This window comes from Oncorhynchus nerka, unplaced genomic scaffold (genome assembly GCF_034236695.1).
Source record: "Oncorhynchus nerka isolate Pitt River unplaced genomic scaffold, Oner_Uvic_2.0 unplaced_scaffold_1388, whole genome shotgun sequence".
Classification (NCBI taxonomy): domain Eukaryota; kingdom Metazoa; phylum Chordata; class Actinopteri; order Salmoniformes; family Salmonidae; genus Oncorhynchus; species Oncorhynchus nerka.
In genome coordinates, this window is record NW_027039927.1 from 11,551 (window position 1) to 38,298 (window position 26,748).

The 26,748-nt window shown below is 42.9% G+C and overlaps 1 protein-coding gene across 2 annotated transcripts; it reads left to right on the top strand.

The window, feature by feature from the left end:
- Positions 1 to 212: 212 nt before the first annotated feature.
- Positions 213 to 26,748, top strand: LOC135568786 (zinc finger protein 23-like). Of its 2 annotated transcripts, none has more exons than XM_065015531.1 (4): positions 213 to 810; positions 1,180 to 1,274; positions 1,405 to 1,582; positions 25,089 to 26,748. In XM_065015531.1, the coding sequence occupies exons 1-4, from the start codon at positions 537 to 539 to the stop codon at positions 25,937 to 25,939; spliced, it is 1,398 nt and encodes a 465-aa protein (XP_064871603.1). In that variant the 5' UTR covers positions 213 to 536; the 3' UTR covers positions 25,940 to 26,748. The 2 variants fall into 2 exon arrangements, with proteins under 2 accessions (XP_064871603.1, XP_064871604.1); XM_065015532.1 differs by lacking the exon at positions 25,089 to 26,748 and adding an exon at positions 12,464 to 13,833 and having other exon boundaries at positions 215 to 810.

Consider the following 26,748-nt stretch of genomic DNA (forward strand, 5'->3'; position numbering starts at 1 on the left):
AAAAAGTAAATATGTATAAACACACTTCCTATTCATGGAAGTATTTATGCATCATCTACATATTCATATTACGCTTCTACGTCTGTGTACAGTAAAGTATTACTTGTTAGACGTAAGAGAAAATATATATATCAGCTTATTGTTAAATAATGATGACGTTCTTTCAAATACAAAAAGTGTTGTAACTATTGTTTCCAAACTGCGTTACCCACTCCAGCCAGCAGATGGCGATGAGCGTCTTTCAGGTGATGCGTCTAGCGTGACGTATAATGGACTGGACGGACGCTTCTTCAGGAACAACAAAGCGCCTACTCTTTCAACCACCTCGATAGCTTGCTCGACAACATAAAACTGAAATATTGACGTTTCAGGCCATGTTAATGTGCATTAGCTAATCGCAGTGTTTAAAACACTTTTCAGTTGACCTTAACTTGAACCAAATGTGCTTGTTCAATTTGCAAATTTGTTAAAGATTGATACTGAGCCTAGCACTAGGCTATTCGCTAATGCTAACTAGCTAGCTAACATCCCTGACCATGAGCTCATTAAACTACTCATCCCCTGCTGAAGAAGAGGATGTCTGCTGTCCGGAGAAAGAAGCTCTGGCGCTGAACATTGTCGTGAAAGACGAAGAGGAGGATATTACAGTGAAAGGAGAGAAAGAACCTTTCAGAATGGAAGAGGAGGCTGTTATAGGGAAAGAAGAGAAAGCATCCTCTTCCTCTCTAAAATGTTCTATCTCAGTAAAGGTGAAGGAGGAAGACGTTTTGGGAGTGAAAGAGGAGGAGACAGAATATCAGATTAACACCAGTGAGTACTGTCTTAAAAACAGAGGCACAAACTATGCAGTTGTTGAACTAATGTGTGGTTTTTAAGGGGCATTCTACTTAAGTTCTTCACTTCAATGTGATGTTCAGTACTATATAAATTGTTAAAGGGTCAATCTGTCATTGCTACATATATTTTTGGGACTTTTAAATGAGATTTAATTATATATAACAGGCTTTCAAAATGTAATAATGGAGCATAATTTATACTTAAAATATCAAAGGGACACAAAAGGCACCCAATTAATTTAGAGATATTAATGCCTCTGATAAGACCCTATGACTGTAATAGACAGTAATAATTGATGATGGTAATAAGTTCACCATCTGTTTGATGTTCTCGTTCAAACAGGAGAGAGACATGACTATCGTGGATCCTCTGGGGAGCCTCAACATCCTGATGCTGACGAGGCAGAGAAGAGTCTCTCCAGATCAGAACACCAGATGGTACAGCTTGGTCTGCTCTAGCATACAGCTTTCTCTATCGGGGGCTGGGTTTCTGTAAGGCACTTTATGACAACAGTGACATCAGCATCCATAATGATATGTGTCTGTGTCCCCTCTTTATGGTTACCAGGACAACGCTAGCCCTTCCGCCCTCCCGGAGTCCCTGTGTCGTGCCTCTCCTGGTAGCACGTTACTGCTGGGTATGAAGAGGTTGTCTGTGCTGCTGGTGGACTGCAGGAAAACAACGGGGCTGAGTGGAACTGTGAGAGGAGGAGAAGAGAAGAAAGGATCAGATTTGACACATCAAAGTAAGTGCTGTAGTTTGAACAAATAAAATAGATCTGCCCACTGGAATCTGTTACCAGGACAACCAGCAGAGTTCTGTTTGGTGACAGGAAGATAGACTGGTGTCTGTTACCAGGAAAACCAGCAAAGCTCTGTTTGTTGACATGAAGATAGACTGGTATATTTCCAACACAGTAGACAGTTCTGTTAGTTGACATGTAAAACCTTGATGTAAGTTTGTTTTAGAGAGAAGCCAAAGACCATATAAAACCTTGATGAAAGTTAGATTTAGAGAGAAACCAACAGACCATATAAAACCTTGATGAAAGTTCGCTTTAGAGAGAAAGTTTCAAGATGATCTGATGTAAGGTGCATGTTTTACAAAAACCTTTTCCATAAAACATTATGGATGTTACATTGCCTGTCCCAGTCAACCACCCTATCTTTACAAGACTGTAGAACAGGAACTTGTCGGCCCTGCACTAAGGACCAAATTGTGATAAATAGAAATGTTTACCAGTTCCATTTAAGGACCAAACAACTGACAGCTGTGCCAAATCAATTTCAAAATAGTTGGCAAGAGATTTTCATTGTACTGATTCCATGGCACATGGTTTATGAATTGACACGCAAAATGACGCCGGATTCAAAGCTTCAATTATTATACAACATTTATGCAACCAATATAATGTTATATATGGGGATACAATCTTCCCAGCTCTGCAGATTTTGCTGCGAGGAGGCAGTCATTAGATAATTTATTTTGGTACTGTCCATATGTAGCTCGTTGTTGGTCACAGGTCCAGGAATCGCTGAAGAATTGCAACATTTACCTAGAACTAACGCTGCAGATGGCAATACTGGGTCATTTGAAAAGTCCTATTCAAATCAATCAATAATATTATAATTATTTTAACAAAAATGTTTATCTTTAATTTACAATCTGTAGAAACTATGAGAATCGAAAAGTTGAGTACTTTTGTGAAGCATCACAGCACAGTTAAAATATATATGGCAAATATAAATCCCATATGGATGTTAAGAGACAGATTGGAGGGGTTGAATGGAGCTGAAGGGACTGGATGGTGTTTAGAGACCGATGGGAGGGGTTGAATGGAGCTGAAGGGACTGGATGGTGTTAAGAGACAGATGGGAGGGGTTGAATGGAGCTGAAGGGACTGGATGGTGTTTAGAGACAGATGGGAGGGGTTGAATGGAGCTGAAGGGACTGGATGGTGTTTAGAGACAGATGGGAGGGGTTGAATGGAGCTGAAGGGACTGGATGGTGTTTAGAGACAGAAGGGAGCGGTTGAATGGAGCTGAAGGGACTGGATGGTGTTTAGAGACAGATGGGAGGGGTTGAATGGAGCTGAAGGGACTGGATGGTGTTTAGAGACAGATGGGAGGGGTTGAATGGAGCTGAAGGGATGGATGGTGTTTAGAGACAGAAGGGAGGGGTTGAATGGACTGGATGGTGTTTAGAGACAGAAGGGAGGGGTTGGGGTTGAATGGATATGAAGAGTGGGACTGGATGGTGTTTAGAGACAGATGGGAGGGGTTGAATGGAGCTGAAGGGACTGGATGTTGTTTAGAGACAGATGGGAGGGGTTGAATGGAGCTGAAGGGACTGGATGGTGTTTAGAGACAGATGGGAGGGGTTGAATGGAGGTGAAGGGACTGAGTGGTGTTTAGAGACAGATGGGAGGGGTTGAATGGAGCTGAAGGCTGGGACTGGATGGTGTTAACTTGGCTTCTACTGCATTCGCGTAACAGGCAGGCTCCTCGTGGAGTGCAATGAGAGGCAGGTGGTTAGAGCGTTGGACAAGTTAACTGTAAGGTTGCAAGGCAGGATCCCCCGAGCTGACAAGGTGAAAATCTAGCGTTCTGCCCCTGGACAAGGCAGTTAACCCACCGTTCCAAGGCCGTCATTGAAAATAAGAATGTGTTCTTAACTGACTTGCCGAGTTAAATAAAGATTCAATAAAGGTGTAAAAAAAATCTGCAAAATCGCCGCCCAAAAATACCAAACCCGAGATCGGCCCTAATTAATCGGCCCACATCTAAGATGGAGTATGTCAGTTTCAATGTTACGGTCTTTGATTCAATTATATTTTTGAAACTCAGGCTGTGTGTGTTTATCTGCGTCATTCCTTGATCATTCCTTGTGGTCCTGTAGCTCAGTTGGTGGAGTATAGTGCTTGTTAAACCAGGGTAGTGGGTTTGATTCCTGGGACCATCCATATGTTAAGTGTTTGCAAACATGACTGCAAATCGCTTTGGATAAAAGTGTCTGCTAAATGGCAGATGTATCCACTGATTATACCAAACATTTCGAACACCTTCCTAATATGGAGTTGGACCCTCCCCTTTTCCCCTCAGAATAGCCTCAATTCGTCGGGGCATGGACTCTACAAGGTGTCGAAAGTTTTCCACAGGGATGCTGGCCCATGATGACTCCAATGCTTCCCACAATTGGGTCAAGTTGGCTGGATGTCCTTTGGGTGCAGTGGAGGCTCCTCAGAGGAGGAAGGGGAGGCTCCTCAGAGGAGGAAGGGGAGGCTCCTGAGAGGAGGAAGGGGAGGCTCCTGAGAGGAGGAAGGGGAGGCTCCTGAGAGGAGGAGGGGTAGGCTCCTGAGAGAAGGAAGGGGAGGCTCCTCAGAGGAGGAAGGCGACTAAATATAATCACGTCACCAAATAATTGATTAAAACATGAAGGTCTACAGTAGCCTCAGCAGCATTCTGTAGGGTAGCACCATGGTGTAGCCTGGAGAACAGCGAGTTTCCATTTCTCCTCTGAGTATTTTGACTTCAATACAAACCTACGAGGTTTTGGAAAAGTTTTTTTTCACCTGGTCACATCAGCTGATGTGCATTGAAGTCCAGGAGCGAAGGGAAAAGGTGAGAGGAGGAGAGAAGGACTACAACGTGGCTGTAATGAAAGTGAACTGTGTTTACACATGATCAGGGGTGTATTCATTCCGAAGATTCTGTTGAAAAACATTTCTTAAACGGAACAAAACAGCGATAAACATACCTGAATTTGTTCAAAAGAAACTCTCGTTTGCAACTGCTGGACTAATGATTACATCCTAGATCAGCAGGTGAGAGTGGTATTGAATGTGTCACTGTCTGTCACCTTAAATGTTTCTCTCAACCTGTGTGCACCTACATTGTGAACTTTCATTCATCGACTAGGTTGTAGCTACCTCATGATGGGTATAGGGAAAATGTGAGTATAATGTAGTATCCTAGACCTATCGCTGTTATGTTGAACAGGGTGAATGGAATATGAATGACAGTCATCCAACATGCTGTAGTAGAAATAAGGCCATGCCCATGAAAAACAAAATGGTCCTCCCTCATCTTAAACGGCACTGACCTCCACTGTTACGGTGGTGGACCATTCTTGGTACACATGGGAAACTGTTGAGTTGGAAAAACAAATCACAAATCGGTGCGCCTGGAACCTACTACCATACCCCGTTCAAAGGCACTTAAATATTTAGTCTTCCCAATTCACCCTCTGAATGGTACTCAGACACAATCCATGTCTCATTTGTCTCAAGGCTTAACAATCCTTCTTTAACCGGCCTCCTCCCTTCATCTACACGGATTGAAGTGGATTTAACTAGTGACATCAGTAAGGGATCATAGCTTTCACCTGGATTCACCTGGTCAGTCTATGTCATGGAAGGAGCAGGTGTTCTTAATGTTTTGTATACTCAGTGTATAGCACGACAGATATTCAAGTGCTATTTCCATGTGATGCATTTGCTCTATTGTTTACAGGATTATTTGTATTTTATAGAGCATGGCTTTAAGGGATGGTCACATCTAGACAAAAACGATTGTGAAAAATGTTTTGTTAGACTTCAGTGCAGCTTTTGGCATTCTCGATCATAGCCTGCTGCTGAAAAAACGTATGGCTTTACACCCCCCTGCTATATTGTGGATAAAGAGTTTTTATTTTAAAATGTAACCTTTATTTAACTAGGCAAGTCAGTTAAGAACAAATTATTTTTTTCAATGACGGCCTACGACCCCCTTGTTCAGGGGCAGAACGACAGTTTTTTACCTTGTCAACTCGGGATTCGATCCAGCAATCTTTCGGTTACTGGCCTACCGCTATAACCACTAGGCTACCTGCCGCCCCAGAGCTACAAAATCAAGTTTGAATCAGGAATTCCCCAGGGCAGCTGTTTGGCACCTACTTTTTTCAATCTTTACCAACAACATGCCAATGACATTTGAGTAAAGCCAGTGAGTCTATGTATGCGGATGACTCAACACCGTACACGTCAGCTACTACAGCGACTGAAATGACTGCAACGCTTAACATAGAGATGCAGTTAGTTTCAGAATGGGTGTCAAGGAATAAGTTAGTCCTAAATATTTCTGATTACCTTAAAACCTCTTGGTTTTAGGGGGCAGTATTTTCATTTTTGGGAAAAAAACGTCCCCGTTTTAAACGGGATATTTTGTCAGGAAAAGATGCTAGAATATGCATATAATTGACAGCTTTGGATAGGAAACACTCTAACGTTTCCAAAACTGTAAAGATATTGTCTGTGAGTATAATAGAACTGATGTTGCAGGCGAAAGCCTGAGAAAATCCAATCCGGAAGTGCCCCAGGTTTTGAAAGCGCTGCGTTCCAATGACTCCCTATATGGCTTTGAATGTACCATCAACGAGCGTACGCTTTCTACGTATTCCCCAAGGTGTCTTCAGCATTGTGACGTAGTTTTACGCATTTCTGTTGAAGAATAGCCGTATGGGGGCATATTGCGTAAGTGGTCACATGGTGGATCCGAGAGAGATTCTCGCGTAAAGTGCAGAGGTAGCCATTACTCCAATCGGTCCTAGAGAAAAAGGAATTGTCCCGATGGATATATTATCAAATAGATATTAGAAAAACACCTTGAGGATTGATTCTAAACAACGTTTACCATGTTTTTGTCGATATTATGGAGCTAATTTGTGTTACGTGTAAATGAGTGAAGAGGTGTGGAGTTAGGCGCAGAGAGCAAAGGATGTGGGAAACACAACACGCTTAAATGTCCTGGAAACATAACATGTACAAAAGTGGAAACACAAATGAACAGAAATATAAACGGACAGCGTGAAACCCAAATGCCAACAAAATACACTCAAACAAAGAAACAGGAGAACAAGCCCGCACGAAACAGAAGCGGGCTGAACAGACTATATATAACCCTATCCTAGCAACCAAACAAGAAACAGGTGATACCAATTAGACAGAACTAAACGAACACAGAACAACGGATCAGCTTAAAATATTTAGAGCTATTGTAGACCGGAACAACGTAAGTCGCTCTGGATAAGACCGATACCGACAGCGCGAACACCCGAACAAGAAGGGGAGTCACCTTCGGTAATATTCGTGACAGTACCCCCTCCTGACGCGCAGCTCCCGCAGCGCGCCGACGCCGGCCTCGGGACGACCCGGGGCCGAGGCGCTGGGCGATCCGGACGGAGGCGATGGAATTCACTCAACATAGATGGGTCTAGAATATCCCTCACCGGGACCCAGCACCTCTCCTCCGGACCGTACCCCTCCCAGTCAACAAGGTACTGCAAGCCTCTCACCCGGCGTCTCGAGTCCAGAATAGCTCGTATCTTGTACGCCGGGGACCCCTCGATGTCCAGAGGGGCGGAGGAACCTCCGGAACTTCATCTTCCTGCATAGGACCAGCTACCACCGGCCTGAGAAGAGACACATGAAATGAGGGGTTAATACGATAATACGAAGGAAGTAATAATCGATAACAAACCTCATTTATTCTCCTCAGGACTTTAAATGGCCCTATACACTGCGGACCCAGCTTCCGGCAGGGCAAGCGGAGAGGCAGGTTTCGGGTCGAGAGCCAGACCCTGTCCCCAGGTGCAAACACGGGGCCTCACTGCGGTGACGGTCAGCGCTCTTCTTCTGCCTTATACTCGCTGGCGTAATGACTCTTGGACCGCCCTCCAGGTCTCCTTAGAGCGCTGTACCCACTCCTCCACCGCAGGAGCCTCAGTCTGGCTCTGATGCCACGGTGCCAGGACTGGCTGGTACCCCAACACGCACTCAAATGGTGACATGTTGGTAGAGGAGTGGCTTAGTGAGTTCTGGGCTATTTCTGCCCAGGGAATATATCTCGCCCACTCCCCTGGCCGGTCATGGCAATACGACCGCAGAAACCTACCCACCTCCTGGTTAACTCTCTCCACCTGACCATTACTCTCCGGGTGATACCCTGAGGTCAGGCTGACCGAGACCCCCAGACGTTCCATAAATGCCCTCCAAACACGGGAGATAAATTGGGGGCCCGATCAGAAACTATATCCTCGGGCACCCCGTAGTGCCGGAAGACATGGGTGAAAAGAGCTTCCGCAGTCTGTAGGGCGGTAGGGAGACCGGGCAATGGGATAAGACGGCAGGACTTAGAGAACCGATCCACAACGACCAGGATTGTAGTGTTACCCTGAGAGGGGGGAGGTCAGTAAGAAAATCTACCGAAAGATGGGTCCACGGCCGTTGTGGAACGGGAAGAGGTTGTAATTTACCTCTTGGCAGGTGTCTAGGAGCCTTACTCTGGGCGCACACCGAACAGGAGGAAACATAGAATCGCACATCCCTCCTCAAAGTGGGCCACCAGTACTTCCTCTCAAGACCTCGCACTGTCCTATAAATACCTGGGTGACCCGCCGAGGGTAGACAATGAGCCCATCGAATCAATTGATCACGGACAGCCAGCGGCACGTACCTACGACCCTCCGGACACTGTGGAGGCGCAGGTTCCCCCCTTAGCGCCCGCTCGATGTCTGCGTCCACATCCCATACTACTGGTGCCACCAGCTTTTTTCTTCACAAAAAAGAAACTCGAAGAGACAGGTGACATGGAGGGCTGAATGTACCCCTGTCCCAGAGCCTCGGTGATATAAGTTTCCATAGCCACCTTCTCCTCCTGGGACAAAGGATACACATGACTCCTGGGGAGTGCAGCGTTACCCTGGAGATTTATCACGCAATCCCCTGCCTATGGGGTGGTAATTGGGTCGCTTTCTTTTTACTGAAAACGATAGCCAAATCGTCATACTCAGCTGGAATGCGCACGGTGGAAACCTGGTCTGGACTCTCCACCGTTGTCGCACCGATGGAAACCCCTACACACCTGCCTGAACACTCATCAGACCACCCCTGTAGAGTTCCCTGTTTCCACGAAATCGTAGGATTATGAATAGCTAGCCAGGGAATCCCCAGAACAACTGGAAATGCAGGTGAATCGATAAGGAACAAACTAATTCGCTCCTTGTGATTCCCCTGCGTAATCATCTCCAACGAAATTGTGGCTTTCTTTACCATCCCTGACCCCAATGGTCGACTATCTAAAGAGTGCACGGGAAAAGGGGGGTCTACATTTACTAACGGAATCCTCAACCTCTGAGCGAGTCCGCGATCTATAAAGTTTCCAGCTGCGCCTGAATCTACCAGTGCCTTATGCTGGAGAGAAGGAGAATAATTAAGGAAACAAATTAATAGGAACATGTGACCAACAGGAAACTCTGGGAGAGTGTGGTGCTTACTCACCTGGGGTGACCGATGAGTGTTCTGCCTGCCCTCACGATTCCCAGATGAATTCCTCCAGTACCGACCAGACGTGTGCCCTCTCCGGCCACAACTGGTACAGGAGGAGCTTCCTCTTCCGATCTCCCTTGACGCAGTCCCTCCTAGCTCCATCGGGATAGGGGCAGGATGATCAGGAGGTAGAACTGACAGGACCCTTTCAGAACGTCCACGAGCAGCTAGCAGATGGTCCAACCGGATCGACAGGTCTATCAGTCCATCCAGGCTAAGCGTAGTATCCCGACAGGCCAGCTCCCTACGGACGTCCTCTCTCAGGCTACACCTGTAATGGTCTATCAGGGCCCTGTCATTCCAGCCTGCTCCCGCAGCCAAGGTCCGGAACTCCAGCGCGAAGTCCTGCGCGCTCTTCGTCCCCCTGTCTAAGATGGAACAATCTCTCACCCGCCGCTCGACCTTCTGGAGGGTGATCGAACACGGCCCTGAAAGTAATCCTTCTCACCCCCCTTAAAAGATTTAGATGCACTATTGTAAAGTGGCTGTTCCACTGGATGTCATAAGGTGAACGCACCAATTTGTATGTCGCTCTGGATAAGAGCGTCTGCTAAATGACGTAAATGTAAATGAAACGGCGGATGAACTCCGGGTAGTTGTCCTTCGCTGAGTCGGGCCCGTTCCAGACCGCATTAGCCCACTCCAGGGCTCTACCGGTCAGGCAGGTGATGAGGACCCCTACTCTCTCCTCCTCCGAGGGGCCGGCCGAACGGTGGCCAGGTAGAGGTCTAATTGCAGCAGGAATCCCTGGCACCCGTCGCTGCTCCATCGTAATTCCTCGGAGGCGTCATGTGCAGAGCGCTGGAACCGGATCCAGATGGGGAGATGGTAGAGTTGCTGGTAGGAGGGTCGGTGGGGTAGTAGTAGGGAAACCATTCCTCTCCCAATGATCCATCCTCTCCATCATCTGATCCATCGCTGATCCTAGGCGATGGAGGATGGACGTGTGATGTTGAACTCGCTCTTCCATAGTGGGAAGAGGAGTGGTCGCTGCTCCTGCTGACTCCATAGAAAGGTGCGGGCTTCTGTTACGTGTAAATGAGTGAAGAGGTGTGGAGTCAGGCGCAGAGAGCAAAGGATGTGGGAAACACAACACGCTTAAATGTCCTGGAAACATAACATGTACAAAGTGGAAACACAAATGAACAGAAATATAAACGGACAGCGTGAAACCCAAATGCCAACAAAATACACTCAAACAAAGAAACAGGAGAACAAGCGCGCACGAAACAGAAGCGGGCTGAACAGACTATATATAACCCTATCCTAACAACCAAACAAGAAACAGGTGATACCAATTAGACAGAACTAAACGAACACAGAACAACGGATCAGCGATAGCTAGTAGACCGGCGACGACGACCGCCGAGCGCCACCCGAACAAGAAGGGGAGTCACCTTCGGTAATATTCGTGACAATTTGGAATATTTTTCGGAGTTCTGACCGCAATTTCCGGGCGATTTCTCAGCCAAACGTGAAGAACAAACAGAGCTATTTCGCCTACAAAAATAATCTTTTGGGAAAAATGAACTTTGGCTGTCTACCGGGGAGTCTCGTGAGTGAAAACATTTGAAGTTCATCAAAGGTAAACGATTTAATTTGATTGCTTTTCTGATTTCCGTGACAAGTTTGCCTGCTGCTAGCAAGGCATAATGCTATGCTAGGCTATGATAAACTTACACAGATGCTTGTCTAGCGTTGGCTGTAAAGCATATTTTGAAAATCTGAGATGACAGGGTGATTAACAAAAGGCGAAGCTGTGTTCCAATATATTTCACTTGTGATTTTCATGAATAGGAATATTTTCTAGGAAGATTTATGTCCGTTGCGTTATGCTAATTAGTGTCAGATGATGATAACGGTCCCGTTCACGGGCTGGGTGTCACTACAGGTTAAGTTACATGGCCTACTATGCTAATTCTGTAGCGGTATTGTTAGAGGGGGCTAAAGAAATATTTTGTTGGTGCGCCAGGCAGGTATTAACCCTAGTTATTAAAGTTAGTTATTACCTATTATAACATTGTTATTATTATTATTAAATATTATTAAATCCGAAAGGATGAGAATAGAATAGATAGAGTAGCGCTTCCAGACACATTCTAAACATGATGGAGTATTAAAGGAGGACTGTAGCATCTAATGATGAAACATTATGGAGTCTTAAAGGAGGACTGTAGCATCTAATGATGAAACATTATGGAGACTTAAAGGAGCCTTGTAGAATCTAATGATGAAACATGATGGAGTCTTAAAGGAGCCTTGTAGCATCTAATGATGAAACATTATGGAGACTTAAAGGAGGACTGTAGCATCTAATAATGAAACATTATGGAGTCTTAAAGGAGGACTGTGGCATCTAATGATGAAACATTATGGAGACTTAAAGGAGCTTTGTAGAATCTAATGATGAAACATTATGGAGTCTTAAGCTTTAATTTGTGGTATTGCACTTGTGAATGCATGAAAGTAACTTTTTTCTAATAAAAAAAAATATATATTTTGCACTCTGCAATTTCACCGGATGTTGTCGAAATGTTCCGCTAGCGGAATCCCTAGCCATAACAGGTGTTAATGTGTTTGAACCAATCAGTTGTGTTGGGACAAGGTAGGGGTGGTATACAGAAGATAGCCCTATTGGGTAAAAGACGAAGTCCATATTATGTCAAGAACAGCTCAAATAAGCAAAGAGAAACAACAGTCCATCATTACTTTAAGGACCACCACAATAATGGAAGATCCAGAGTTACTTCTGATGCATAAGTTCATTAGAGTTACCAGCCTTAGAAATTGCAGCCCAAATAAATGCTTCACAAAGTTCAAGTAAGACACATCTCAACATCATCGGTTCAGAGGAGACTGCGTGAATCAGGCCTTCATGGTCGAATTGCTGCAAGGAAACCACTACTAAAGGACACCAATAAGAAGAAGTGACTTGCTTGGGCCAAGAAACACGAGCAATGGACATTAGACCGGTGGATATCTGTCCTTGGGTCTGATGAGTCCAAATTTGAGATTTTTGGACCCGAGTGTCATGTCTTTGTGAGATGAGGAGTAGATGAACAGATTATCTCCGCATGTGTGGTTCCCACCGTGAAGCATGGAGGAGGAGATGTGATGGTGTCACCCGGGTGCTTTGCTGTTGACAATGTCATGAATAAATAAATCAAAGTCACACTTAACCAGCATGGCTTCCACAACATTCTACAGCTATATGCCATCCCATCTGGTTTGGGCTTAGTCCCACTGTCATTTGTTTTTCAACAGGACAATGACCCAACACACCTCCAGATTGTTGGAAAACGATTCCAGGTGAAGCTGTTTGAGAAAAAGCAAGGGTGGCAACTTTTGAAGAATAAAATATATATTTTGATTTAACACTTGTGGTTATTACATGATTCCATGTGTATTTTGATGTCTTTATTATTCTACAATGTAGAAAATAGTAAAAATAAAGAAACCCTTGAATGAGTAGGTGAGTCCAACCTTTTGACTGGTACTGTACATTAAATTCCCTAACAGCTCCAGTGGACATTCCTGCAGTCAGCATGCCAATTGCCCGCTCCCTCAGAGACCTGTGGCATTTTGTGTGAACCAACTGCACATTTTCGAGTTGCCTTTTATTATCCCCAGCACAAGGTGCACCTGTGTAATAACCAAGCTGTTCAATCAGCTTCTTGATATGCCACACTGTCAGGTGGATGGATTATCTTGGCAAAGAATAAATGTTGACTAACAGTGATGCTCATGAAACATCCAACACTTTACATGTTGCGTTTATATTTTTGTTTTTTGTTGTTACTATCAGTTTTAGGAACATTTACCCAAAATATGACATCAGCGATAATCAAAATGTTGAAAATCTGTAAATGTCTAAATAAGAAATTGGTCCAATTAAACATTAATGTGTCGAACCCTTTCAACAACGGGGAGATGTTACTGATGTGCTTTGTATCTGCGACCTAAAAACAAGTTTTGGACTTCCACACAAAATTACTTCTTTAGTTATTTTATGTTTAAGGAAGTGTGTAGGTCACATTCTGTATCATACAGCTATGAAAGTTATATATTTAGAACCACCTGTTCAATTGGAATCCAGCGACATCTGTGTCTTCAGTGTCCTAGAACTGTCTAGGTTTGTGTGTTCTGACTTGTAAAACAGGATGAATAAAATAAGTAATGTAAACATATCAGTAATTACCAGGAAGCTCTACATTTGTTTTAAACACTAACACACTAGCAAGGTTGTTTTATCATGTGGTTTCATTCGGGTCTCTATTTAAAAATAACACTGTCTTTGGCAGGAGAAAGGCCCGACTCGGAAGAACCAAAGCCAGGGACGTCCAAACTAGCAAGACGACACCAGTTCTCCCACTGTAGAAAGGGTTGTAACCGGTTATGGGACCTGAAACAACATGAGAGAATACACACAGGGGAGAAGCCTTACCACTGTTCCCAGTGTGGAAAGTGTTTCAACCAGAGAGTAACCCTGAAACAACATGAGAGAATACACACGGGAGAGAAGTCTTACCACTGCTCCCAATGTGGAAAGTGTTTCAACCGGAGAGTAACCCTGAAACAACATGAGAGAATACACACGGGAGAGAAGCCTTACCACTGCTCCCAATGTGGAAAGTGTTTCAACCATTTGGGGATCTGAAACGACATGAGAGAATACACACAGGAGAGAAGACCTACCACTGCTCCCAACATGTGGAAAGTGTTTCAACCAGAGGTAAACCTGAAACAACATGAGAGAATACACACAGGAGAGAAGCCCTACCACTGCTCCCAGTGTGGAAAGTGTTTCAACCAGTCAGGGGATCTGAAACAACATGAGAGAATACACACAGGAGAGAAGCCTTACCACTGCTCCCAGTGTGGAAAGTGTTTCAGCTGGTCAGGGGGCTGAAACGACACGAGAGAATACACACAGGAGAGAAGCCTTACCACTGCTCCCAATGTGGAAAGTGTTTCAATCAGAGAGCATACCTGAAAAAACATGAGAGAATACACACAGGAGAGAAGCCTTACCATTCCTCCCAGGGTGCAAACCATTTGCCCATTTAGGAAGCCTGAAAGAACACAGGAAAACATATTACTCATAACAGTCATTTAAACGTCATTAGAGAATCCACACAGGAGAGAGAAATTACTTCTCTTAGCGTGTATATTGATATACATCACATTGACTTAAAATTCATCAGAGAACATACACAGTGCTCCCGTTGTCTTATATTGTTGACTGACAATGTGTTTACCTGTCTTTACCATATGAAATTAAATGGTACAGGGTATACTCAAACATATATTTGTTTGTTTTTATTAGAAAACATGAATTGAATATGGAGTATGTCAGTTTTAATATAAAGGAGATCAGGTTCCTTGTTTTAAATTGTCCTTTTTTAAAACTCTTTGTGTGTTTATCTGGGTGTGTCATTCCTCCAGCACTACAGATAATCAAGTGATATTTGGATGTGATGCATTTGTGCCATTGTTGACATCTACATTGTAGCCCACTGATGATTTAATGAAATGAAAATGTTCAGACTCTGTAATGGAAAATGTTAATTGTTTGTGTGTCCACATAACTGAGTATGTGACTAACCTTGTGAAACTGTCCTATTATAATCTCCTGTTCTTGGGACTATCATTCTGTGTTGCAAACCAGCTGCACCTGCATCCTTGTATGAATAAAGTCCCTCCCAGGAACAGGAAACTATAAAGATATGTGCTAATCACTCAATGCTTCAGGAAATCAGACTGTCTACACTGCACTGTGTAACTCTGTTATTCTCTCTGAGCTCAGAAATAAAGAATCTTGGTTGGAAAGAGTTTTTCCCACTGAAAACACATAAACTTGGACTCCAGCAGATCCTTAGTTTATAATATCCACCACAACTCGCCCATGGATTGCTGTTTATTATTGTCTCAATGAAGAGTTCCTCTTTCGACTTTCCTGGGGGCATTTACAAACCTCCCACTGGTTGAATAAAAGTTTTTACCCGAATGATGAGATTATTTTATTTGTCAAATGGCAACCAAGCATTGATCATCATGTCACCAGAATAAGAACCTCAAAATGTATTGGAAAGGAGCATCAAGCTCATCATGTGCACTTTCACCACCCTGTGAAGTTCATAACTTATTTCATCTGTAGCCTAATAAACTACATGGTTTCTCAAGTCATAGTGGGAGGACCACACAACATATCATGTGACTCCAAGTTAACTAAGATGTGGTTGTTATCATTAAGGAGTTTCCACAGCCATTTCTCGCTTAGACATTTTTACTGACACAAATATACAAACAAATTGTCAAACGGAGTAACAAATAGTCTGTCGGCATTTATAAAAGTTCCATGTCAAACAATGTCATAAGAAGTGTACAGGCATATCCTGTTTCCATCAGCCCGGTCATTACTTTTGAAATGGTTGGATCAATATCCACCTTCATGATATGGATGAATCCTGATTTGGAATGTCTGGAGTAGTTCTATATGATGTCATAATTCACCCCTCTGATTATCAAGTGATATTTGGAATGTCTGAGTAGTTCTATCTGATGTCATAATACACCCCTCTGATAGTGATACATTTGCTCCATTGTTTCCATGTCAGTTGGTTTCCCACTCTGATGATTTATATCTGACAGAGGGGCTTTAAATGAATAGTATGGTGACATCTTAGTGTGGCTTGAAGTAAATAGGATTATTAATCATAAACTCCTATAGCAGCAATACAATGCAGCTTTGACATCAAGAAGAGAATGGGCTGATGGGTGGTGGTGCTACTCTATAGGTAAGGCTGTTCAATATGAATGTTCAATACACACAATAGGTTGACTGGGGAGGTGATGTACCACAGTCAAAGTCCTGCAATAAGACATCCAGTTTTTACTGACCCTAAAGACAAACATCTATTGTCAAACGAGCTAAGATGCTAATATTTGTTGTTAGGTTGATCAGTAGCCAGTTATTCTCAAACCAGTTACGAAAAAAATAGACTTATTTTTAAATCGTATATCTTAGTTGTTCCATAGAAAGTATCTGTGAGGGGAAATGTGTTTATACGCTAACATCCAAGCTAAAATCGCCTGCTTATGGAATTTAGCCAATTTTACTAGGATTTTATCAACATTAAAATTACATCAAAGCAAAAATTCTAAACCACTAACAGAGTCAAATAATACTAAGGGCAAGACATTCCAAATACTGTTCTGGTTCTTAATATACTTCAGAATCCAATTGATTTTAAAAGTATTATTTAGCGCCAAGTAGCGTTTCAATTGGTGACGTCACTTGCTCTGACACCTCGAAGTAGTGGTTTTGTGGAGCGATGGGTAACGGTGTTTCGTTGGTGACTGATGTTGATGCGTGCAGAGGGTCCCTGGTTCGCGCCTGGGTATGGGCGAGGGGACAGATTAAAGTTATACATACTGTTACACAGTATCAATGTAACATATTTGCTAATTTAACAAGCAAATTACGTTTAAATGAACCAGTAGATAGCGTTTTGAACATAATTCTGTTTACCTAAGAATAAAATACACAAGATTGGTCTAAAGAGCTTCAATGTTTTGGTTTTAGGTTTGCTCGCAAAGCACAGCGTGTTTCAATCAGAAGCCTTTTGTCGCTGTTGAAGAAGTCCTCCTGTCACGTCCACTAGATTATACGTCACGCAAGAAGCATCCCTGATGAAGACAGCTTGGCTGTCGTAACGTTGGTAATTAAATTATTGCATCTGAGCTCCAAGAGTGTGCGGCTCTCTTTTATTTTCACGCAAAAAGCATCACCTGAAAAACTCATATCGCCATCTGCTAACTAGAGGGGGTAACGCAGTTTGGAAAAATATGATTTACAATGTTCAGTCTGGCAAACAATGTCATAAGAAGTCATTTAATTTTTGTTCTGACTTGCGCTGCAAACTGTGGAACCTTATATAGACAGGTGTGTGCCTTTCCAAATCATGTCCAATCAATTTAATTTACCACAGGAGGACTCCAATCAAGTTGTAGAAACATCTCAAGGATGATCAATGGAAACAAGATGCACCTGAGCTCAATTTCAATTCTCATAGCAAAGGGTCTGAATACTTATGTAAATCAGTTATTTCTGTTTAAAATATATATACATTTGTAATAATTTCTAAAAACCTGAATACTTTAAAAGGCACTGTATGTATAAACATATATTTTCCTTTGTTTTCCAGTAACCCTATCACCCCTTCCCTGATTGGAGGAAACTAATGCACAACAACTATTTGGCTTCTAAGTCCAGCTTATACATACTATGTACATTTTACAGACACAGTGTATTATACAATAGTTATATTTAGTTTGTTTTTAATCCTATCCTTCAGTTACCCTAAACCTCTCCCATCGATCTCTGAAGACCATCCAGTCCTATCCTTCAGTTACCCTAAACCTCTCCCATCTGTCTCTGAAGACCATCCAGTCCTATCCTTCAGTTACCCTAAACCTCTCCCATCTGTCTCTGAAGACCATCCAGTCCTATCCTTCAGTTACCCTAAACCTCTCCCATCTATCTCTGAAGACCATCCAGTCCTATCCTTCAGTTACCCTAAACCTCTCCCATCTATCTCTGAAGACCATCCAGTTACCCTAAACCTCTCCCATCTATCTCTGAAGACCATCCAGTCCTATCCATCCAGTTACCCTAAACCTCTCCCATCTATCCTCTGAAGACCATCCAGTCCTATCCTTCAGTTACCCTAAACCTCTCCCATCTATCTCTGAAGACCATCCAGTCCTATCCTTCAGTTACCCTAAACCTCTCCAAATCAAATCAAATCAAAATGAAGACCATCCAGTCCTATCCTTGTGTTTCAGTTCCGACAATGCAGTAATAACCCTAAACCTCAATTCCCATCTTATACCGTGTAAGGGGATAAAGAATATGTCATAAAGAAGACCATCCAGTCCTATCCAAGATCAGTAGAGTATCGAGTACAGTATATACATATGAGATGAGTATGTAAACAAAGAGGCATAGTTAAAGTGGCTAGTGATACATCTAGTGAAGATGCAGTAGATGATATAGAGTACAGTATATACGTATACATATGAGATGAATAATGTAGGGAATGTAAACATTATATTAGGTAGCATTGTTTAAAGTGGCTAGTGATATATTTTACATCATTTCCCATCAATTCCCATTATTAAAGTGGCTGGAGTTGAGTCAGTGTGTTTGCAGCAGCCACTCAATGTTAGTGGTGGCTGTTTAACAGCCTGATGGCCTTGAGATAGAAGCTGTTTTTCAGTCTCTCGGTCCCAGCTTTGATGCACCTGTACTGACCTCGCCTTCTGGATGATAGCGGGGTGAACAGGCAGTGGCTCGGGTGGTTGTTGTCCTTGATGATCTTTATGGCCTTCCTGTAACATCGGGTGGTGTAGGTGTCCTGGAGGGCAGGTAGTTTGCCCCCGGTGATGCGTTGTGCAGACCTCACTACCCTCTGGAGAGCTTTACGGTTGTGGGCGGAGCTGTTGCCGTACCAGGCGGTGATACAGCCCGCCAGGATGCTCTCGATTGTGCATCTGTAGAAGTTTGTGAGTGCTTTTGGTGACAAGCCAAATTTCTTCAGCCTCCTGAGGTTGAAGAGGCGCTGCTGCGCCTTCTTCACGATGCTGTCTTTGTGGGTGGACCAATTCAGTTTGTCTGTGATGTGTATGCCGAGGAACTTAAAACTTACTACCCTCTCCACTACTGTTCCATCGATGTGGATAGGGGGGTGTTCCCTCTGCTGTTTCCTGAAGTCCACAATCATCTCCTTAGTTTTGTTGATGTTGAGTGTGAGGTTATTTTCCTGACACCACACTCCGAGGGCCCTCACCTCCTCCCTGTAGGCCGTCTCGTCGTTGTTGGTAATCAAGCCTACCAAATCAAATCAAATCAAATTTATTTATATAGCCCTTCGTACATCAGCTGATATCTCAAAGTGCTGTACAGAAACCCAGCCTAAAACCCCAAACAGCAAGCAATGGAGGTGTAGAAGCACGGTGGCTAGGAAAAACTCCCTAGAAAGGCCAAAACCTACTGTTGTGTCGTCCGCAAACTTGATGATTGAGTTGGAGGCGTGCGTGGCCACGCAGTCGTGGGTGAACAGGGATTACAGGAGAGGGCTCAGAACGCACCATTGTGGGGCCCCAGTGTTGAGGATCAGCGGGGTGGAGATGTTGTTGCCTACCCTCACCACCTGGGGGTGGCCCGTCAGGAAGTCCAGTACCCAGATGCACAGGGGCGGGGTCGAGACCCAGGGTCTCGAGCTTGATGACGAGCTTGGAGGGTACTATGGTGTTAAATGCTGAGCTGTAGTCGATGAACAGCATTCTCACATAGGTATTCCTCTTGTCCAGATGGGTTAGGGCAGTGTGCAGTGTGGTTGAGATTGCATCGTCTGTGGACCTATTTGGGCGGTAAGCAAATTGGAGTGGGTCTAGGGTGTCAGGTAGGGTGGAGGTGATATGGTCCTTGACTAGTCTCTCAAAGCACTTCATGATGACGGAAGTGAGTGCTACGGTGTGGTAGTCGTTTAGCTCAGTTACCTTAGCTTTCTTGGGAACAGGAACAATGGTGGCCCTCTTGAAGCATGTGGGAACAGCAGACTGGGATAGGGATTGATTGAATATGTCCGTAAACACACCAGCCAGCTGGTCTGCGCATGCTCTGAGGGCGCGGCTGGGGATGCCGACTGGGCCTGCAGCCTTGCGAGGGTTAACACGTTTATATGTTTTACTCACCTCGGCTGCAGTGAAGGAGAGTCCGCATGTTTTCGTTGCAGGCCGTGTCAGTGGCACTGTATTGTCCTCAAAGCGGGCAAAAAAGTTATTTAGTCTGCCTGGGAGCAAGACATCCTGGTCCGTGACTGGGCTGGTTTTCTTTTGTAATCCGTGATTGACTGTAGACCCTGCCACATACCTCTTGTGTCTGAGCCGTTGAATTGAGATTCTACTTTGTCTCTATACTGACGCTTAGCTTGTTTGATTGCCTTGCGGAGGGAATAGCTGCACTGTTTGTATTCGGTCATGTTTCCGGTCACCTTGCCCTGATTAAAAGCAGTGGTTCGCGCTTTCAGTTTCACGCGAATGCTGCCATCAATCCACGGTTTCTGGTTTGGGAATGTTTTAATCGTTGCTATGGGAACGACATCTTCAACGCACGTTCTAATGAACTCGCTCACCGAATCAGCGTATTCGTCAATGTTGTTGTCTGACGCAATACAAAACATATCCCAGTCCACATGATGGAAGCAGTCTTGGAGTGTGGAATCAGATTAGTCGGACCAGCGTTGGACAGACCTCAGCGTGGGAGCTTCTTGTTTTAGTTTCTGTCTGTAGGCAGGGATCAACAAAATGGAGTCGTGGTCAGCTTTTCCGAAAGGAGGGCGGGTGATAGAGGAAAATATGTTTGAAATGACTAATTATGTATACATTCCAATCAGAAACTGACTAGTCCAAATGCTATAATGTATTGTCCCTCTTGCTCCCTTTCACAATTGTATATAATGTAGTCAGGAAGTTTAGTAACAATGAAGGTCTGTTCTTTAAGTTCATTCAGTTGTACAAATCTCCAGGTGGTGGGAACGGGCCATCTCCAAAATGGTCGGGAATGTTGATTTATGCTGACTGGCCTTGACTTCGTGCTGATAACGCGGAGGCTTGAGAATTAGAGGGGCCCTCTGTTTGTGAAACGGAACGTTTGGAAAACGCTGACGTCATTTTCAGTTTATAACCTGTGGTAATGTGTGTAAGCATTTAGTACTCTCTGGAATTAAACGCTCTTTAACCTGGCTTTTAAGACTGGTCTCGATCTACTTCATGCATAATTAATGAACTTACAACTCATTAAATGAATTAGAAATGAGTGCTAATTGGTTTTGGCAATTAAAGAATAAAATCAATTTAAAATTCCTCTATCACCTTGACACATTTGAAACTGCTTATCCCAGTTACTAATAAGCATGCACCCATTAAGAAAATGACTGTAAAAACTGTTAAATCCATGTGAATTGATGAGGAATTTAAAAATGGTATGATGAAGAGGGAGGCAAAAGACGGAAATGACTGCAACACTTAACATAGAGCTGCAGTCAGTTTCAGAATGGGTGTCAAGGAATAAGTTAGTCCTAAATATTTCTGATTACCTTAAAAACTCTTGGTGTTAGGGGGCAGTATTTTCATTTTTGGAAAAAAAACGTCCCCGTTTTAAACGGGATATTTTGTCAGGAAAAGATACTAGAATATGCATATAATTGACAGCTTTGGATAGAAAACACTCTAACGTTTCCAAAACTGTAAAGATATTGTCTGTGAGTATAACAGAACTGATGTTGCAGGCGAAAGCCTGAGAAAAATCCAACCCGGAAGTGCCCCAGGTTTTGAAAGCGCTGCGTTCCAATGACTCCCTATATGGCTTTGAATGTACCATCAACGAGCTTACGCTTTCTACTTATTCCCCAAGGTGTCTACAGCATTGTGACGTAGTTTTACGCATTTCTGTTGAAGAATAGCCGTATGGGGGCACATTGCGTAAGTGGTCACATGGTGGCTCCGAGAGAGATTCTCGCGTAAAGTGCAGAGGTAGCCATTACTCCAATCGGTCCTAGAGAAAAAGGAATTGTCCCGACGGATATATAATCAAATAGATATTAGAAAAACACCTTGAGGATTGATTCTAAACAACGTTTCCCATGTTTTTGTCGATATTATGGAGCTAATTTGGAATATTTTTCGGAGTTGTGACCGCAATTTCCAGGCGATTTCTCAGCCAAACGTGAAGAACAAACAGAGCTATTTCGCCTACAAAAATAATATTTTGGGAAAAAATGAACTTTGGCTGTCTACCTGGGAGTCTCGTGAGTGAAAACATTTGAAGTTCAAAGGTAAACGATTTAATTTGATTGCTTTTCTGATTTCCGTGACAAGTTTGCCTGCTGCTAGCAAGGCATAATGCTATGCTAGGCTATGATAAACTTACACAGATGCTTGTCTAGCGTTGGCTGTAAAGCATATTTTGAAAATCTGAGATGACAGGGTGATTAACAAAAGGCTAAGCTGTGTTCCAATAGATTTCATGAATAGGAATATTTTCTAGGAAGATTTATGTCCGTTGCGTTATGCTAATTAGTGTCAGATGATGATAACGGTCCCGTTCACGGGCTGGGTGTCACTACAGGTTAAGTTACATGGCCTACTATGCTAATTCTGTAGCGGTATTGTTAGAGGGGGCTAAAGAAATATTTTGTTGGTGCGCCAGGCAGGTATTAACCCTAGTTATTAAAGTTAGTTATTACCTATTATAACATTATTATTATTTTTTAAATATTATTAAAACCGAAAGGATGAGAGTAGAATAGATAGAGTAGCGCTTCCAGACACATTCTAAACATGATGGAGTATTAAAGGAGGACTGTAGCATCTAATGATGAAACATTATGGAGTCTTAAAGGAGGACTGTAGCATCTAATGATGAAACATTATGGAGTCTTAAAGGAGGACTGTAGCATCTAATGATGAAACATTATGGAGTCTTAAAGGAGCCCTGTAGCATCTAATGATGAAACATTATGGAGTCTTAAAGGAGGACTGTAGCATCTAATGATGAAACATTATGGAGTCTTAAAGGAGGACTGTAGCATCTAATGATGAAACATTATGGAGTCTTAAAGGAGGACTGTAGCATCTAATGATGAAACATTATGGAGACTTAAAGGAGCCTTGTAGAATCTAATGATGAAACATTATGGAGTCTTAAGCTTTAATTTGTGGTATTGCACTTGTGAATGCATGAAAGTTAAATTTTTCTAATAAAAAAAAATATATATTTTGCACTCTGCAATTTCACCGGATGTTGTCGAAATGTTCCGCTAGCGGAATCCCTAGCCATAACAGGTGTTAATGTGTTTGAACCAATCAGTTGTGTTGTGACAAGGTAGGGGTGGTATACAGAAGATAGCCCTATTGGGTAAAAGACGAAGTCCATATTATGTCAAGAACAGCTCAAATAAGCAAAGAGAAACAACAGTCCATCATTACTTTAAGGACCACCACAATAATGGAAGATCCAGAGTTACTTCTGATGCAAAAGTTCAGTAGAGTTACCAGCCTTAGAAATTGCAGCCCAAATAAATGCTTCACAAAGTTCAAGTAACAGACACATCTCAACATCATCGGTTCAGAGGAGACTGCGTGAATCAGGCCTTCATGGTCGAATTGCTGCAAGGAAACCACTACTAAAGGACACCAATAAGAAGAAGAGACTTGCTTGGGCCAAGAAACACGAGCAATGGACATTAGACCGTGGATATCTGTCCTTGGGTCTGATGAGTCCAAATTTGAGACTCATGTCTTTGTGAGACGAGGAGTAGATGAACAGATTATCTCCGCATGTGTGGTTCCCACCGTGAAGCATGGAGGAGGAGATGTGATGGTGTGCGGGTGCTTTGCTGTTGACAATGTCATTGATTTATTTATTCAAGTCACACTTAACCAGCATGGCTTCCACAACATTCTACAGCTATATGCCATCCCATCTGGTTTGGGCTTAGTCCCACTGTCATTTGTTTTTCAACAGGACAATGACCCAACACACCTCCAGGCTGTGTAAGAGCTATTTTACCAAGAAGGAGAGTGATGGAGTGCTGCATCAGATGACCTGGCCTACACAATCCCCCGACCTCAACCAAATCAAGATGGTTTGGGATGAGTTGGATCGCAGAGGTGAAGGGAAAGCGGCCTACAAGTTCTCAGCATATGTGGGAACGCCTACAAGACTGTTGGAAAAGGATTCCAGTTGAAGCTGTTTGAGAGAAAGCAAGGGTGGCAACTTTTGAAGAATAAAATATATATTTTGATTTAACACTTGTGGTTACTACATGATTCCATGTGTTTTTTAATCATTTTGATGTCTTTATTATTCTACAATGTAGAAAATAGTAAAAATAAAGAAAAACCCTTGAATGAGTAGGTGAGTCCAAACTTTTGACTGGTACTGTACATTCAATTCCGTAACAGCTCCAGTGGACATTCCTGCAGTCAGCATGCCAATTGCCCGCTCCCTCAGAGATCTGTGGCATTGTTGTGTGACCAAACTGCACATTTTCGAGTATCCTTTTATTATCCCCAGCACAAGGTGGACCTGTGTAATAATCAAGCTGTTCAATCAGCTTCTTGATATGCCACACCTGTCAGGTGGATGGATTATCTTGGCAAAGAATAAATGTTGTATAAATGTAAAAAATTCTGCTATCTTTTTTGTTCAGCTCATGAAACATCCAACACTTTACATGTTGCGTTTATATTTTTGTTTTTTGTTGTTACTATCAGTTTTAGGAACATTTACCCAAAATATGACATCAGCGATAATCAAAATGTTGAAAATCTGTGAATGTCTAAATAAGAAATTGGTCCATTTAAACAGCAATGTGTCGAACCCTTTCAACAACGGGGAGATGTTACTGATGTGCTTTGTATCTGCGACGTAAAAACAAGTTTTGGACTTCCACACAAAATTACTTCTTTAGTTATTTTATGTTTAAGGAAGTGTGTAGGTCACATTCTGTATCATACAGCTATGAATGTTATATATTTAGAACCACCTGTTTAATTGGAATCCAGCGACGTCTGTGTCTTCAGTGTCCTAGAACTGTCTAGTTTTTTTGTGTTCTGACTTGTAAAACAGGATGAATAAGTAAATGTAAACATAGCAGTAATTACCAGGAAGCTCTACATTTGTTTTAAAATCACACTAAGATTGTTAAAACTGGCCTCAGTTTATTGAGAGATCTGATTTAGGATTTACCCTCGTAGCAAGGTTTTTTTATCATGTGGTTTCATTTGGGTCTCTATTTAAAAATAACACTATCTTTGGCAGGAGAAAGACCAGACTCAGAGGAACCAGAGCCAGGGACGTCCAAACCAGCAAGACGACACCACTGCTCCCAGTGTGGACAGTGTTTCAACCACAAAGCACACCTGAAACAACATGAGAGGATACACACAGGGGAGAAGCCTTACCACTGCTTCCAATGTGGAAGGTGTTTCAACCAGTCGGGGGCGCTGAAACGACATGAGAGAATACACACAGGAGAGAAGCCTTACCACTGCTCCCAATGTGGAAAGTGTTTCAACCATTCGGGGATGCTGAAAGAACATGAGAGAATACACACAGGAGAGAAGCCTTACCACTGCTCCCAATGTGGAAAGTGTTTCAACCGGAGAGGAAACCTGAAACAACATGAGAGAATACACACAGGAGAGAAGCCGTACCACTGCTCCCAATGTGGAAAGTGTTTCAACCATTCGGGGATGCTGAAAGAACATGAGAGAATACACACAGGGGAGAAGCCTTACCACTGCTCCCAATGTGGAAAGTGTTTCAACCATTCGGGGATGCTGAAAGAACATGAGAGAATACACACAGGAGAGAAGCCGTACCACTGCTCACAATGTGGAAAGTGTTTCAACCGGAGTGGACACCTGAAACAACATGAGAAAATACACACAGGAGAGAAGCCGTACCACTGCTCCCAATGTGGAAAGTGTTTCAACCATTCGGGGATGCTGAAAGAACATGAGAGAATACACACAGGAGAGAAGCCGTACCACTGCTCCCAATATGGAAAGTTTTTCAACCAGAGAGGAAACCTGAAACGACATGTGAGAATACACACAGGAGAGAAGCCTTACCACTCCTCCCAGGGTGCAAACCATTTGCCCATTTAGGAAGCCTGAAAGAACACATTAGACTGCACACAGAGAAGAAGGCTTAGAAAAGCTCAGACTGTGGGAAAACATATTACTCATAAGTCACTTAAACATCATTAGAGAATCCACACAGGAGAGAGAAATTACTTCTCTTAGCGTGTATGTTGATATTTCACATCACATTGACTTAAAATTCATCAGAGAACATACACAGTGCTCCTGTTGTCTTATATTGTTGACTGACAATGTGTTTACCTGTCTTTACCATATGTAATTAAATGTTACAGGGTATACTCAAACATATATTTGTTTGTTTTTATTAGAAAACATGAAGTGAATATGGAGTCTGTCAGTTTGAATATAAAGAAGATCAGGTTCCTTCTTTTAAACTGTCCTTTTTTTAAACTCTTTGTGTGTGTTTATCTGGGTGTGTCATTCCTCCAGCACTACAGATAATCAAGTGATATTTGGATGTGATGCATTAGTTCCATTGTTGACATTTGCATTGTAGCCCACTGATGATTTAATGAAATGAAAATGTTCAGACTCTGTAATGGAAAATGTTAATTGTTTGTGTGTCCACATAACTGAGTATGTGACTAACCTTGTGAAACTGTCCTATTATAAGCTCCTGTTCTTGGGAGTATCATCCTGTGTTGCAAACCAATTTGCACCTGTGTCCTTGTATGAATAAAGTCCCGCCCAGGAACAGGAAACTATAAAGATATGTGCTAATCACTCAATACTTCAGGAATTCCGACGGTCTACACTGCGCTGTGTAACTCTGTTATTCTCTCTGAGCTCAGAAATAAAGAATCTTGGTTTGA